Consider the following 16,777-nt stretch of genomic DNA (forward strand, 5'->3'; position numbering starts at 1 on the left):
AGCCTCCGCCCCTCTCCCTCTTCGGGCTGCAGAGCACTGCGCCTTCACTTCCTCTGCCAGCACCTCTGGGGAAATCCAAACGATGGGAGGCTCTGCTGTGTGAGGAAGACATGTTTGGCTCTGAACCTTCTCAGTCCCAATCTGAGACAGCCTCCCTCACTCCTTAAGAAATGAAGTCCATACACACACTGCAAGATGAGAAAATAGACAAAGCCAGCTAGAGAGGAAACCCAGAGACACCAACAAATTGCAATGTAGATTTTGTCTGGCTCTAATTCAAATGAACAAACTTAAAATACTACTTTAACAACACTGAGTGGATATGTGTTGATTAATTAAAGAATTTTTCAGATGTGGAAATATGATTCTCTTTCTTAAAAAGTTCTTATTTTTTGATACACATTCTCAACTAAGGATATTAAATGATATGACTAATGAGAATATGCTTTAGAATAACTGGAGTGGTGAGGAGGCTGATGCAGGTACATGAAACAAGACTAGCCATGAGTTAAGTTTTCAAACTGGGTGATGGAGACAGGTATTCATACTATTCTCTTCATATATGTGTGTGTGTACACACATGTATACATATGTATCAAACATGTGTGGGGAGAGGGGTTACATTTTCAAAAATAAAAGTGTTTTTTTTAAGTCACACTGTTTCTCTAGAGTCACCAGAGAATCTGATTCTCCTCAGACAAGTGAGTGAAAAGGGTATCTTTTCTTCTTAGCTGATTCTTTAATTTGAGGATACCCAGCCTAAACATCTCTGCAGTAAAACCACTGAAACCCAGGCTTAAGATTCTTGATAAGCCAAAGGGGATGTACTGCCTGCCATCTCAAAACCAGCACCCTGCCATGGCTAGTTGGTGTCCAGCAGCCAGGCATCACTGTTCTTTGCTCAGCTGGCAGGGACTTGAGCATCTATTGCTCAGCATGCAGGCAGCCTGCAGCAAGGTAAGTCCCTGATGAGCAAGTGCTGAGTAAAGATCTGAAGCCCTGCCTCAGCCTGCTCCCTCCCTCCCCCATCCAGGCTCCTCCCTTGCAGAATTCTTTTTTTTTTCTGCGTCACAAACACAAAATGGAGTTAGCTGGGAGCAAAAACAATCTGTCTAAAATGGCTGAATGCAGCAGGGAGTGCCAGGCAATAAAGCGAAGGGAAAGGGCACCCCCTGCTGTCCAATACAGGGACCCTATTTTTCTTTTATCACTATTTTTGCATATGTCAAAACAATCAATCCTACAGAGTCCAAGCTAATTTTGTCATGAATCTTGATACCTATATTGAATTCTAAATTTTGGAGAGTAGAAATTGAGGCTAAGAAGGGAAAATAATTCTCAGTTTCTCAAGACAGAGCAGAGGCACAAGGTCAGCAGCCCAAGTCCCAGTTGTTATTTGGTTATGATTAGTAACAGTTCCTAAGAGCCCTTAGAATGGAAGGGAGGTCCGTCTCCATGCAGTATTCCCCAAATTCAGGATAAGCTAATGGCCCCCGGTGTCCAACTATAGCCATCACTTCCCCAGGAATTCCTGCTGTGGACTTCTCTCAATGAAGACCACAAACAGGAAACGGAGGAGTGGTGAGTTGCCTGACATCCTGGCAACTAAGTTCCCAAGAGTCGCAGGTGGGAGTGACTAAGCGGGGTAGGAAAAAGGATTTGGGGGAAATACTGCTGAGAACACAAGACTGGCTCTAAAGCCAGTTACACCTGAAGGGATGAAAGATTCAGGCAGATGTATAAAACAACTCCACCTATCCTTAATTCTCACTCACTGACTCAGGACCACATACTACATGCTCTGCCCAGGATGAAGCCTGAGGCATCTGTCCCTATTCTATGGGGAACACCCTCCATAATCTTATGCTACAGCTCCTTTGAGTAAACTGAATACTTTAGGACTAAAGGACAGCACATGAGAAAGATGGGAAAAGCAGATGTATGTTGAGAAATCCATGGAGCCAAGGCACCAATGGTTTTCACTACTTAAATGAGGCAGCACAAACATGTGAGTTTATCCAATGTCCATAAAGTGAGATAACAGCAATACATAACACACATGAGCACAGACTCATAATAGGACATTTTAAAAAATGGACTCTGGTACCACTGCAGTTCTCTCGAAAAAAAAAAAAAATTGGGTCTTTATAGAAGAGGCGTAGGTCTCTTCAGCATATCTGAAAGATTAGAATACTGTGTTAGATCTCTAGGAAACAATAACAGGCTTTCTGTGAGGATAACACAGCTATGGCATCACCAAGTCTACCTGGCATACAATAAACTATGTCTCCTCAGCTCTGCAAGAACTCTTTGATTCTGGGAAGAGGACAGAGCAAGAGAAGCCTATCATGTGCTAAAGTAAGGTGCCCGTGGGCAGGACTTCTACTTTACATTCCCCTTCACTGTGATATGAGGGAAATTGAGCACCCTCAAAGTCACTCAGAGGTATACACCACTGTGGGGAGGATAGTGGGGAGACAGATAAACAGCATGCCAGTCGAACAGCTGTTTATCCCTGCCCAAAGGTAACCAAATTTCTATCACTGACCTCTTAGCCAAAACAAATACCCATCTGCTAAATCACACAGAACTAGATAGTCACAGATGTGCAAGCTGTAAAGAAGAATGGAGCAAACTCGCAGAAATGGATAAACCTGAAGGTCAAGAACGAGGCCAGATAGAATTCCAAATCTATAAGAACCTAGTGCTGAGAGTTAGCTATCAGGGGGCACACAGAAGTGTGAAAGGGTGGCAGAAAAGCAGTGTTCAGAATCTGGGCACTTTACAAGCAATCTGCTCATTCAGACAATAATACAGTCATTGAGCTTCTCACAGATACTTTCCCAGCACACCCAGGACAGTGACTCAGTAAGGGAGTGCTAACAACCAGAGCAGCTTCAGAAATGTGGACGGGTAGGGGCTCAAAGGATGGGCACTGTACCAAGCAAGTCAGCAAAAGGGTAGGACAGGTTTATGCAAGGGAACAGGAGGGCGAGAGGGCAGGAGAAAAGGCATCAAATTAAGGTACTAGGAATAAAAACTTCTCCTTTCTTAAAAAAATAAATCAGGACCTAAATAAGGGGTTGACATATTTTTATACTCTCTTTTAACCTGTATGTTCCCTTCCATCTCCTTTTCTCTCCTGAGAGTCATTTGTTAAAGAAATCAGGACACTGGTCATGATGAAAGGTGAAGAGCACTGGCACAGGGCCAGGATGGTACCCAGGAGTGGGCACCTCAGCTTTTTCTGACATTCCTGCCTTCTTGCCCCTCCTGTCAGTAATGCTAAATTTCAGAGCCCAAAAGACCTGGGGTAAAATCCTGGCTTGGTATTTACTTGCTATGAGCTCTCAGTAAACAAAGGACATATGCATATCTGTCAGTTATAAAATGAAGATGATACCTATTTGGCAGCATTGTTTCAATAATCAGAAAGAATAGGTGATAAGCCTCTGTCACAGTATCTGACATTAAATACATATTCTAGGATAAGATGGAATGAGAAGACAAAATAGCTTCATCGTTTTCTAGGTGCTGGGAGCAGTTTTAGTCTTTGCCCTGCCTCACCCCCTCTTACCGCTGCCCTCAACCTAAATACAGAGTAAACTGCAGACTTGAAGCCATTCTCTGTAACAAAGGATCCTAGAAATATCCTCCATTTTATTTTGGGTTTTGGGAGGGGAAGTAACAGAGTAAAAGCATAACAAAGAGAACAGATGGAATGAACACCCAGCCCCCAGCCTGAATCTGCAGATGCAGCTGCTGGTTTTCGTCACACTGCTGTTTTTTTCCTTTCTTTGTTCCTAAGGTGGAAGCCAGGATAGGGTGGGGAAGAGGGGGGAGAAGGGGTGGGGATGGGGACAGGACCGTCATCAGTTACAGAAAGTCACCTGATAGTCTCCTCCAATCCCTGGTCTCTGACCTCACAATGTGGAACCTGAGCCAAAATGGCTCAACTGCGCACACCCCGTGGCTGAAAAGAAAAATGCAAGCAGAGCAGAAGGAAAGCAAGCCGAATAGGAAAAGGGGGATTTGGAAGGATTTGAGCAATTTTTCTCGCAAAGAAGAAATTTAAACACACAGACAGGCAGACAGAAGAGTGTCTAATCTTCTCATCTAACAGATCCAAGAGAAAAAAATCACGACTTTTAGAACAGAACTGGAATCACTGTGGGATTGGGAGAGAATGGCCATCCCATCTTGCAGATGAGGGGCTACCAATGCCCTTCTGTTGACTCGGGTTCTGGGGTTCCCTTACCCAGGGGAGTGCACAAAAGAACAGTCATTTAAAAGTTGTAGTCTGACTTTTCAAAGAGAAGCAGGCTAGGATTACTAGGGAGAATGAAGTAAAAGATGCTGTTACCTGCTCCACAGAACTGGATAATAGAGCTCTGATGTCTTTGCAAGGATTCATTTATTAGGTCCAAATACTTCTAGAAACCTCATTTTCACACATCCTGGCCACTAGCAAATTTCCTTTTTAACCCTTTTGTCTCCTATTATAAAAATAAGTTGACCATAGTATAGACAAGTTGAAATGAAAAAAACCCAGCACCCTAACAAAATCTATTACAGTATTCTGGTATATTTCCTTTCAGACTTTTATTTCTGCATTTTTTCCCCCATAAAACACAATTGCAGTAAGGGTTGTATATGACTGTTTCCTGCTTCTTCCCACGTAACACTCTATCATGAGCATTCTTCCATGTTGCTCCAAAGGCGATGGGCCAGAGTCATAAAATGGGACAGCTATAGGGTATTAAGTTCTACAGGAATTTTCTCCAGAACAAGAACTACATAGGAAGGCCACGCCCTTTCATGGCTAGTGACACAAAGCTCTGCTCCTGCTCCAGTGAAGTAGATGGAGGTCTGGAGGGCTCATAGCCGAAATTCTCCAGAAATTCTCAAGTCTCTCTTCCCCACACCATATTGGCTGTAAGGCTATAATATAAACTGTTGTGTCCTCAGAGTTGGTGTGGGTAACTAACTGTTCCGTTGTTACATGAATTTACGCAAGAAAAGCAGGGAGAACAAAATAACACATGGGCACACTAAGATGCAGTGAGATCAAATGGGTCACTGCAGGGACTGTTTCCAAAAACAGACGGATTACTTCATTACTGTACATATTTCTGTCTTACTGTAGTGTTTTATTATAAAAGTGACAACTAAAAGGTTTTAAATTTATAATTTTTCTAAATGAGATAGATCTCTACGTACTAATAAGAAAAATCTCCAGGATACAGAAGCAAGGTATAGAAGAGTACAGATAGCACTTTTGGTAAAGGGAGAGAAGATAAAAATCTGTATTAGTATGTGCTACAAAGGCAGTTTTCAAAAACACTTAAAGAAACTAATAAAATGGCTACTTCTTGGGAGTTCCCTGGCAGTCCAGAGGTCAGGACTCAGTGCTTTCACTGCCGTCGCCCAGTTTCAATCCCTGCTCAGACAACTAGGATCCCACAAGCTGTGCAATTCAGCCAGGGACAGAGAAGGTTGGGATGGATGAATACTAGGAAGGGAATGAGACTTTTAAAAATATCATCTTGACTTCTGAAGTACCTATATTGTTTGCATAGAAAATGAGGTAATACAGAAGCAGAAATGAAAGCCCCAGAAGAAACATCCTATAGTGAAGACACCCTTGGTACTCCCTGAAAACTAGTATGTCCTTATGTTTGGAGGGACATTTGTCTCCTACCAGCAGAAAACCAAGTTCAGACCCAATGACTCGCAAGGACCACAGGGGATCCTCCGAACAGTGCTTTTCTCTTGAGGCACCAGTGCCAGGCTCCAGCAAGAAGCCCAGGAGCACCAATCGCTCTTCTGCAAAACCCACCCAAAGCCCAGCTCTGCTCTGACACTTCCCTGAGAACCCGTTCCTCTTACTAAACACACCTCCAATCTCTACCGACTCCAGGTGTCCATGGTGAGAGAATAACCAAACGTGAGTAAGAGTTATTCCCAGTCAGATGCAACACCCTTCCATCATGAGCTGGACCCCTTCCAGCCCCTCACAACTCCACCTCTGCCGTATGGGCTGAGAGAGCACTCAGCACCTGCCCTCCACCCACCCTCTCCAGGCCAGTCAGTTTCTCAGTGCTCCCAGCTACTTCACTGACTCCAGAGAACTTCTTGAGAGCCTTCCCTTCTAAGATGCCTGTTGAGATCTGGCTGGGAAGATGGCAAGAAAAGAAGTTTGTAAAAGCAAGTGTGGTAGCAGTTAATAGAAAATATCATACTGTTTCCTAACTAATCTGCATGACCTCCATAAAAACAAGGGTAATTGTACAATATTCACTCTGACAGAGACATCAAAAATGTTATTACCAGAAGAAGTAAAAGGCAGCTTTCAGACTATGGCAGAGAATGGAAGACAGTGAGCAGAAAATGGAAAAAGAAATAAACACTGAGGTAATGGATTGAGCCATATTAATGTATCTATAACAAAATTATATGAGGAGCTTGTTAAAAACATACCCTTCTACAGTCCCCGTAACTCAGAATCTCTGCAGGTATAGAGCCCAGGTATTTACATCCTCACGTAATCTTTATGTGCACTCAAGTTTGGGAATTACTGGGAGAAACAGATATTCAAAGATAGGGACTAACTGCTCTAAGATGATAGGAGCTGAAGCAATATTCATCCCATACAGGATGGCTTAAGTCTCAGACAGTGCCACACAAAAGGACATTTTGTCAGCAATCAAATCTGGAATCTGTAGGCAATGGGAGATGGGACCTTGAGTTTAAAAGCTACAGTTGCACTCTGTGTCTAGAATAGTAACAGAGGCACACACTAAAGTCTGAATAGCTAGAGAGAAGCTCTAACACTGGGATTATTTTAAGATAATCAGAAGTTAATAAATGACAGAAGGGTTGACTATATACAAAAACCTTTTTGCACCAGCAAATTCTACCCAAGGCAGGCTAGGGGAATTCCCTGAAGTAAATTAATTTAGTACAGTATCTCTGGGAAATGATCAGTAAATAATCAGGGGGTAGTTCTATTACGTGCTTGAAGTACCTATTCAGTAGAAACTGAGACAAAGATGATATTATGAATGTGTACATAATGGGATTACAAATATATACATATAATGAACTACCAAAATGGTAAAATATCAATATAAGCCTTTCTTTAAGTCTCTGAAAGGAAGGCTGTTTTCATGAAGCTATCAAACTAAAACGAAAACAAAACCAAAAACATTCTCCAGCCTCTGGGTCCCCAGAGAACAGTAACATTCCTCCTCCAGGAATATAAGCGGCAATGCGACAAGATCCTTTTCTTAAAGGGCAAGCTACAGCTTCCTGTCTTCATTTTTACTTACAGTCCTCCAAGTGAATTTCCTGACCGGTAGAGGGCAGCATACCAGGCAGAGCGTATTTGAATACAACAGAGGTTGCCGCTCTCTAACGTGACTGCATCACTACCAGACGTAACAATGACACAGCTAAAATAGAAGAGTTCCATGTGCCATCTGGTGGCGAAAAAGGAGAAGTGCACACTGCAGATAAAACATATCAAATTCCTCTAGTTGAGAAGGAATTAAAGGTAATTAGCTTTATCTGATGACATCCTTCCTCAAATCTCCACGAGTAAGTCTTCTGTGGAATCTGTATCAACAGCCTTCATGCATAAGTGTTAAAGTTTTACACCAGTTTAGCTCTCTATCCCCAAATACCTGTTGTAAGCAAGGAGCAACTCCTAATGCCTGGCCCCACTGTATGGAATAAGAAGCATAACTCAGGACAAAACAAGCAAACCACACAAGAAACTGAAAGGCTGTCAAAACAAGAGTGAGATGTAGACAGCACCAAAGAAAGCTTATCCAAGAAAAAAAGAAAAGTACAGTATGAGAACCATAAGTTTAGAACTGAAAGGTATCTTTATCTATCTCATTTTACAGGTGAGGAAAGAGTCAAGGTAGGAAAAATAACCTCTGGTTCAATCTCATTAGTGATCAGATAACAAGGTAACACTTTTGCCTTATCAGAAATTAGCCAGTTTGGAAGGAAGTATAAAGTGGTACAATTCTACACCTAGTAATTTGGGTCCAGAAATTTTATTTTTAATAATTTACTATGCAGAAATACAAGTATGCAGGGATAAATAGAAAATGTTTCTAGCAGCATTGCCTGTTATATAAAAATTAGTAATTTAAATTCTCAATAAAGGATCATCTTGTACTATTTTATCTGACAGAATTCAACCATCCATTAGAAATAATGAGGTAGAATATGAAAAAAAAAATATATATATATGTATAACTGAATCACTTTGCTGTAGACCAGAAACACAGCATTATAAATCAACTTATAAATTAAAAAAAAGAAAAATAATGAGGTAGATCTGTATCTAATGATATCAAAAGATGCTGAAACATGTCACGCAAAATACAGAGTAGTATATACCAAATGGGATATACACATCTCATTAAAAATATGTATATTCCCTCACATTTCTATAATGTTATCTTAATTCCTCTGCCCCTTAATTTTCCAGTAAGGTTCTATTTGAAAAGTTCCCACATTTTCTTCTCTGAACTAAAGAAGAAAAGAATTTTGCCTATTCCTTTATTAGAATAACATATACATATGAAAGGTACCTGGCTGGTCACTCTGAGAGGTGAGAAGGAGAATTTATACTTTCAGTGTGTTCTATACATTTGTTGAAGTGAGGATATCATGTTAGGCCAGAAACTGGCTTTAGACAGGAACACAGTCACAGAGGAAGACACAGAAAGTAGGTAAAAGGAATGGTGGGAGTCTGTGTAACTTCTGATTGTTTCAATTTTTTCAGTGAAGTAGGAGAGTAGGGAACTGAATGGACTAGAAATGTTTAATATCTGATTGCCTAGTAAGGCCAAGCAACATTGCAAATTGAGCAGAGGAGAGGCAGGAAAAAGAACAGCCAGTGAGGCAGGAGAAAGAGACTGTGCTGTCCTGAGAGCCAAGCAAGTAAAGCGTATCAAGGAGAGCAGGTTGCATCCTTTTCTCCAGTGTGTTTGCTTACACAGCTACAGGTGCAGGATGGAGAGACGCAATCAACCAGGACTGTGATCCTGCCAACCAAGCATGATGAAATGTGAGAAAGAGGGAAGGATTATTATAATTTTGATGATAATTTTACCTGAGGTGAGTGAAACCTTCTAGGAGGTGAGGGATGGTGAAAAAAGGATAAATGAAGTGGCTTCCTAGTGGGTTCAGGACTTCCCTGGTGGCTCAGACAGTAAAGCATTTGCCTACAATGCGAGAGAGCAGGGTTCGATGCCTGGGTCGGGAAGATCCTCTGGAGAAGGAAATGGCAACCCACTCTAGTACTCTTGCCTGGAAAAGCCCATGGACGGAGGAGCGTGGTAGGCTACAGTCCACGGGGTCACAAAGAGTCGGACATGACTGAGTGACTTCACTTTCACTTTCTTTCCTAGTGGGGTTGGAAGATTGCTGGGGTTAGGGTACCAAAGACAGTGAGGTAAAAAGATGGAAGGTGGTGCTATTAGGAAACACCCTCTCATCCTTTTTCTGTTTCTAAACTTATATCCACAGAACCCTGTTTTTAATTTGGGGACCATATCTTGGGTTCTCTAAAACCAAACTACTTCAGCATTTTATTTTATGCTCTTCCTATGGTTCAATCTCTCTTCACTTAGCTTTCTATCTAGTTTTTACTACACTGATGGATACATATATATATTTTGGGACATGAATTGTATCTTACTGCTACTGCTACTGCTAAGTAACTTCAGTCCTGTCTGACTCTGTGTGATCCCACAGACAGCAGCCACCAGGCTCCCCCGTCCCTGGGATTCTCCAGGCAAGAGTACTGGAGTCGGTTGCCATTTCCTTCTCCGATGCATGAAAGTGAAAAGTGAAAGTGAAGTCGCTCAGTTGTGTCCGACTCTTAGCGACCCCATGGACTGCAGCCTACCAGGCTCCTCCATCCATGGGATTCTCCAGGCAAAGTACTGGAGTGGGGTGCCATTGCATTCTCCAGAATTGTATCTTACACAAGAAAAAAAAGAAAAAGAAGGTGGGTAGTTTGAAATTGAGATTGCAGAGGGGCTGCAGTTCTGGTAATGATGGTGTACTTCAGATGGGTGAGATGGGGTGGAGTACAGATCACTGGAAAAGAAGAGTGTAAGGAAATGTGAGGCCAGAATACTGACAGGGTCATGACCCTTCTGTATAGAAACTGCTAAGAATTAAGACAGAAGGAGTCCTGGAGTACTGCAGAGGAGGGATAACCTGGGGTGTTAGTAGATGACAGCAAAGAGAGAAACTGGGTGATTATGATTCCATGTAATGAGATTCAAAATTATGGGTTTTTAGGAAAGAAAAAGATGGACTGATCTGAAAGTGGCAACGAAGAACAAAAGGGGACATCGATCCTATACACTGGGGTGAGGAGTATGAGAGGAATGAAACAACACATGAGAGGGCAAGAGGGAAAGCAGTGTTGAAGGAAAGCCAAGCTGCTGTTAGAGCAACAGAGTAAAGTTGATGACACAGGAGATTCTGTTAGCAATGGGCCATGAATTCCAGAGGGCACAGTGGACGCATGTCAAGAGCTCAGATGAGATGGGAGGAGGAGGCGGAATAGGAGACACACAGAACCTGAGAGGGATTCGAGTATGAGAGATGAGGACAGCCTGGGATTCTGGGACTTCCTGTGGTGGGTGACATAAACCAACATAAATGACACAATATTAGATTCAGTGGGTTCAAGGCAAACAGTGACGGCAAGGTTTGGAGTACAGTGCGTGTGTGCTGTGGTTCTTTTACACTACTGATGATGGACGATCACAACCCAGAGAAGGTGTAGTACTTATTCCACAGGCAGGAGTCCTTATAACCCTAGGTGATACAGGTAGATTTATGTCTTTAAATCACAGGGGAGTATTATCTGATATTACAGAACTTCCCAACTGCTCTGTGCTAACAGTCTGACCCTGCTCAAAATCCAAGACAAATTAGCAATTAAAAGACACATGTTCACTTGAACAGCACTGCTGGTCCTAATCCTATACTCCTGAGAGGGTAGGGAATTCATGAAACGAGATACCTTTCTGTGGAAAGACTCACTGTGTAAGGTAGAGCATGATGAGCTCTTAGAAAACCTTATATCTAGAGGTTCAAGTTCCAGAGGCTGTAAAGATTCACTAGAATGTTTTCTGATAAAGATCCGACTGGGTGGGTGCCACCTAGTGGACAGAAGAGGCTCACAGGGAACAGACCCTGAGGCCCCTTTAGGGAAAGATGGGGTTGCATCCCCAACCCAGGCACCTGACACAGCCTGCAGCCGGAAGCAAGCAGGCTCTAGAAGAGCAGCAGACCGATGAACCCACCACTTGTTATCAACAGTTCCGACCTGGACTACAGCACAAACCTAGGAATCTGGACTCACATAGTCAAACCCTAATTAGAATACTGTTATTTATGAAATCCTCAGCTTTTTGTCAGCATCTTAATTTCAAAATTAAGAGCTTTTTCAAAATTACTGTCACTAACCACTTGTAGAACTGCTCTGATGCTCACTATTCTGGAAATGCACCTCACACTTTAACAGGGCAAGGGCTGATGCCACATACTGTCCACCACACACCTACTAAGGATGATTAGCCTGTGGATCTTGTAAGTCCAGAAGTTTTTTTGGAAGGAAGAAATAAACCTAAAAAGAAAAACATCACTGTACTCAGAACATCAGTTTTCACTTACCAGCCTACATTTTAAGAGGCTATACTTTTAATGGGAACATGATTATCTACAAGAGAGTAAGAGAAGAAAAGCAGAATGAAAAACTAAAACTAGTTACCTTGTATATACAAATAATGACCTGAGGCTACCACGGTGATGAAAATGTTCCCAAAGAAAAGATGAAAAATAATAAAATTTAACTACTGAACATGTTCTCAGGAATTCAAGAAGGAGATTCAATAAAGAAACTATAATAAAAGATTCCTTGCTGATCACCCTAAGGAAGTGAGAGAGTGAAAAAGGACTAGATGTTTTGCAGCACTGCCTATCAAATCAAAATTCAAAACATTCTCTGTCAAGGAATAAATCAACTAAGTAAATCCCTGATTTACAGAAAGTCAGATCAGAAACAAAAGAATTATCCTTAGGAGAAAAATCCATAAAGGATTCTATCGACTGAGTGACTTCACTTTCACTTTTCACTTGCTTGCATTGGAGAAGGAAATGGCAACCCACTCCAGTGTTCTTGCCTGGAGAATCCCAGGGACGGGGGAGCTTGGTGGGCTGCTGTCTCTGGGGTTGCACAGAGTTGGACATGACTGAAGCGACTTAGCAGCAGCAGCAGCAGTATCAATTTGGGGACCAATTCCTCACTCTTAGCTCTTGTCTTAGTTAACAGCACACATCTTCCTGAACCTTAATGAAGTAATGGCTGGAGACCTCTGACTACAAGAGGCAGATGTCAAGAGTGAGGTGGATGTTGTCTTTAATGGTCATTCCTGGAGGAGCCAGTCACTATATGAGAGGTTTCAGGTATCACTAAAATGTAAGAGGAATACAGCCCGACTTAACAAACAGCAGAGAGTTGTATTTAGCAAGTGAGAGAGGAAACAATGTAATATTATGAAAACCTTGTGTCCAAATGACTTCCTCATCAAGACTGGCAACTGCTGGGCTGAAATCATCTAAGCAAGACATCTACTGTACTAGACACGCATGCTGTACTTCTCCAGCTGGATTAGTTTGACTAGAGTTGAATATACTGTAATCAGAAAATGGCTTCTCTTCTTCAACCCTAAATATCTGATACCTTACTTTCCCTAATCGAATGTTGCTCCTTTTTTGTATTCATAAGAGTCACTTCCAATTCAAGAATACTGGTGCCATGATGAACGAGGTGGTAGCAAAAGCCATCATATCCTCCTCTTCAAACTTTCATGTGGATCTCAGCCTTCTGAAGCTCTTAAGAGCAGGAACATACACATCTGGAAAGCAGGGGGCTACAGCAGGACTTTGGAGTCCCAGTCTGGAGTCTGAATCCTGCCTCTGGCAGTTACCATAGAGCCTTGAAAAAATTATTTAACCAATATCTCTACTTCTTCATCTGGAAGATGAAATAGAGTGGTAATGGTGACTGAGATGGTAAAGAATCTGCCTGCAATGCAAGAGACTGGGATTTGATCCCTGAGTCAGGAAGATCCCCTGGAGCAGGGAATGGCTACCCACTCCAGTATTCTTGCCTGGAGAATGCCTTGGACAGAGAGGAACCTGGCAGGCTACAGTCCACGGGGTCGCAAAGAATCAGCCACAACTGAGTGACTAACACTACTACTACTACTACTACTACTACTACTACTGAGTGTTTACCTATCATTTAATTATAGCATCAATATTAAGACTGTGAATGAGAGACTTGGTTACTGAAACTGGTTACCTACTGAAAAAAGGATTAAGAATGAAGGTATTCTGCAATGTCATGCTAGAGATGCTCAAAGAACCAGAAACCTTGCCTTCACACTGAGGACTCTAGTTCCTCTGAGTCCTCACCTCTGAAGTTTCTATAGCTTGAAATTCTTTACCTGATGAAAACCTAAACTCTAAGAATCCTAGTCTTTTTTACTAAAATGTTTTTGGGGGGCCAGGTTGAAAGAAATGGGGTTCCTGGGAAGAGTCTGTATTAAGTTTGCCAACCAGAGCACCAAGAAAGGGAGGCTCAAAACTGCTCAGGAAAGGCAGAGCAGGTGAGGTCCCTGGATCACAGTGCATGCCGAGGCACTGGATCCACATACAGCACCTCCACCGGCTACTTGGATGTCAAAGCAACTATCCTGTCCCCAAGAAACACACATTAGAACCAGCCCTGACATTCAAATACTGCTTACATCACCACAGATGTGCAGAATAAGTCAAAGGGAAGGAAAGCAAGAAAATGTAGAAGGAAAAAAAAAAAATCAAAGTCAGTAAAACACTGAAAATCCAAAGAAGAAATAATTTTTAAAGGAAGAAGTATTTGTTTTGGGTAGGAAGATAATTGGAAACATAGAGATCTAGTGTGGTTGATGAAAAGTAGGAAAGTTTCATTGCTGGGAGTGCTGCAGATAACTGTTAAGAGTTGGGTAAACTATAAGTACTTGTTTGGCAGGAAAAAAAAATCTCTCCCAGGAATTTCTTAAAGTGATCAAAATTTAGGCTGTTTAGAAAATTGCTCATGTTTTAATAATTTTCAAGACTATTCTCTCTGCTGCTGCTGCTGCTAAGTCACTTCAGTCATGTCCGACTCTGTGCAACCCCATAGACAGCAGCCCACCAAGCTCCGCCGCCCCTGGGATTCTCCAGGCAAGAATACTGGAGTGGGTTACCATTTCCTTCTCCAATGCATGAAAGTGAAAAGTGAAAGTGAAGTCGCTCAGTTGTGTCCGACTCTTCGAGACCCCATGGACTGCAGCCTACCAGGCTCCTCCGTGCATGGGATTTTCCAGGCAAGAGTACTGGATTGGGTTGCCATTGCCTTCTCCGACCCTCTCTAGTGCTTCCTAATAAAAAAGACTGGGAAATTAAGACAGGGTGACAATTTAACACCTGAAAGTCCTAACTATAAAGATATTTAAAGACTAGCTAGAACTGTCCTTAGTCAAAGTAACAACAAACTATTAATGATGATTATTACTGCATGAAAATCAAAACTGACACTAAATTGACTAATTCATACTTATTCTTTTCAGATTAAGATACAGCTTTTTCTAAGAATAATTTAAGGGGGTGGGGAAGCCAAAGCTGTCAGGAAGTTAGAATCATCAGTGACTACAAAGTAGTTTCCAGGGCAGAAACTGAGACTAAAGGAACACTGAAAAGTTTGGTTACACTATTGAAAAATAATAAAAGATGAGTAAGGTCTTGCTTAGGTATTTAAAAAACATTATATACCAATTCATAGTGGGAATGTAACGCCGAGGAAAACCACTAAACTGAAGAAAAGTCTGCTGCAATCAATAGCAATACAAATGTACAGAATAAAAGAAGGACGGTGACGGAGCAGGGAGGAAAAGGGACCCCGTCATTTGCAGTGGCACTCAGGGACGCTACCAGAAAGAAAGTGACAGAGATTGTAGATTCTGTGAACTTACAAATTAGCAAATTTGATGTTGATTTTCATTGTCAACCAGTCTTTGTTGATATTCTAGAGTAGTACAAGTCCTTATCACAGCGTTTTTAACCAAGAGGGTGGAAGTAATTTTCTGGGCTGAACTTTAGTTCAGAAGGGGATAAAGCTCTTACAGGAAAAGATAACTTTGCCCTGAATGCTAGGGCAGCAAGACAGGCCTAAGCACTGTGATCTTTGACTCCCAGATACACACATATACCTAAGGGCTGCCAGCAGCATGGGTTGTTTTGGGTTTTTGTTTTTGTTTTGGCCCTGCCATGCTTTCCTGGTGGCTCAGACGATAAAAAATCTGCCTGCAAGGAAGGGACCTGGGTTCAATCTCTGGGTCAGAAATTTCCCCCAGAGAAGTGAATGGATGCCCACTCCAGTATTTTTGCCTGGAGAATCCCATGGACAGAGGAGCCTGCCAGGCTACAGTCCATGGGGTAGCAAAGAGTTGGACATGACTGAACAATTAACAGAGGTATGCCATGTAGCATGTGGGATGATGCCCCAACGAGGGATCAAACCTGGGCCTCTGCAGTGAAAGCACCGAATCCTAATCACTAGGCACCAGGGTACTCTCTCCATTAGGTTTCTTATTAGAACAAAGTGCAGCCTAGTCTCATCAGATCACTTAAGGAAAAAGGTAGTAATTGTCTTTAAAAATGCTTATTTACTGGTGAAGGGGAATGCTCTGACTGGTGAAGGGGAATGCTTTAAAGTTGCACTCAATTGTTATCACTAGGATCAAAATAAACCTCTAAATAAACAAAAAAGCTGGTAGAAGTTGGAAATACAAAATTATTAGGTTCTAACTGTCATTAGGCATGACAGTATTTTTCAAATACTGCATCCCTCTGGGGAAATAACTACAATGCCCCATCACAAAACAGCATGAAACCACAAAAATTAGGAAGTGAAGAAAGAAGAGGCCAAAAGAGATCGGCTCTTCTAAAATAAAAGGGAAGATACAAAGGTGAAGATGAAAAGCAAGAATTTATATGAAAAGACAGACCAGAAGTCAGGATCCCTGGATCTGGTCATACAACCTTTGGCAAGCACTTAACTAATCAGTCTATGAACACTATGGAATGGAGATGACATACACCCTGCCTATCTCATAAGGTTTCTTTGCAGGTTTAACAGGGTAAAACATGCTCAATAACTTTCAAATTTGTAAAATACAACACAAATGTGAAGTAACAGCATTATCATTTAAGCTGTCCCTCACCTTCCAAAGAAAGAACAAGTATATGGTAGCTTTGATTTAAAATAATTTTCGTCCTTGTCAGTTAACATCAGAGTTACTGGTCCTTCTGGACTCTTAAAAAAACTAGCAAAAGAGAAATCAGTCCCCAGTTTCTAGTCTTAGTTTTCAAAGAGAAATTCCTTTACATCTGTTTCACTGTTTTCTCTAATATTCAAGAGACCCAACTACATGGCTCTTCGGTACTCTTACCTTTTGAAGCTGCAGGAGCAAATGGCCAGGAAGGAGAAAGCATCAGATATTGGAAAGAAATGAAAAAAAAAAAAAAAAGGGATCATGTATGGTTCCCTGTTATTGTACAAAGACAGTTGCTCAGCCACTGGACCTACTAATACTAAGGACTCTGCCCAACTCTGATCAACTATGTATATAGGTTTGAGGGTGGTGCC

The 16,777-nt window shown here is 41.8% G+C and overlaps 1 protein-coding gene across 3 annotated transcripts in view; it reads right to left on the reverse strand.

Moving 5' to 3' along the window:
- Nucleotides 1-1,050: 1,050 nt before the first annotated feature.
- Nucleotides 1,051-16,777, reverse strand: part of LOC129634048 (protein diaphanous homolog 1-like) — a 61,085-nt gene continuing 45,358 nt past the window's right edge. For all 3 annotated transcript variants that reach the window (XM_055556018.1, XM_055556014.1, XM_055556023.1), the window contains one exon: nucleotides 1,051-16,589. In XM_055556018.1, coding sequence (XP_055411993.1) covers nucleotides 16,543-16,589 — 47 coding nt within the window. In that variant the 3' untranslated portion in view covers nucleotides 1,051-16,542. The remainder of the gene's footprint in view (nucleotides 16,590-16,777) is intronic.

The sequence above is a fragment of the Bubalus kerabau genome, chromosome 1, assembly GCF_029407905.1.
Source record: "Bubalus kerabau isolate K-KA32 ecotype Philippines breed swamp buffalo chromosome 1, PCC_UOA_SB_1v2, whole genome shotgun sequence".
Classification (NCBI taxonomy): Eukaryota; Metazoa; Chordata; class Mammalia; order Artiodactyla; family Bovidae; genus Bubalus; species Bubalus kerabau.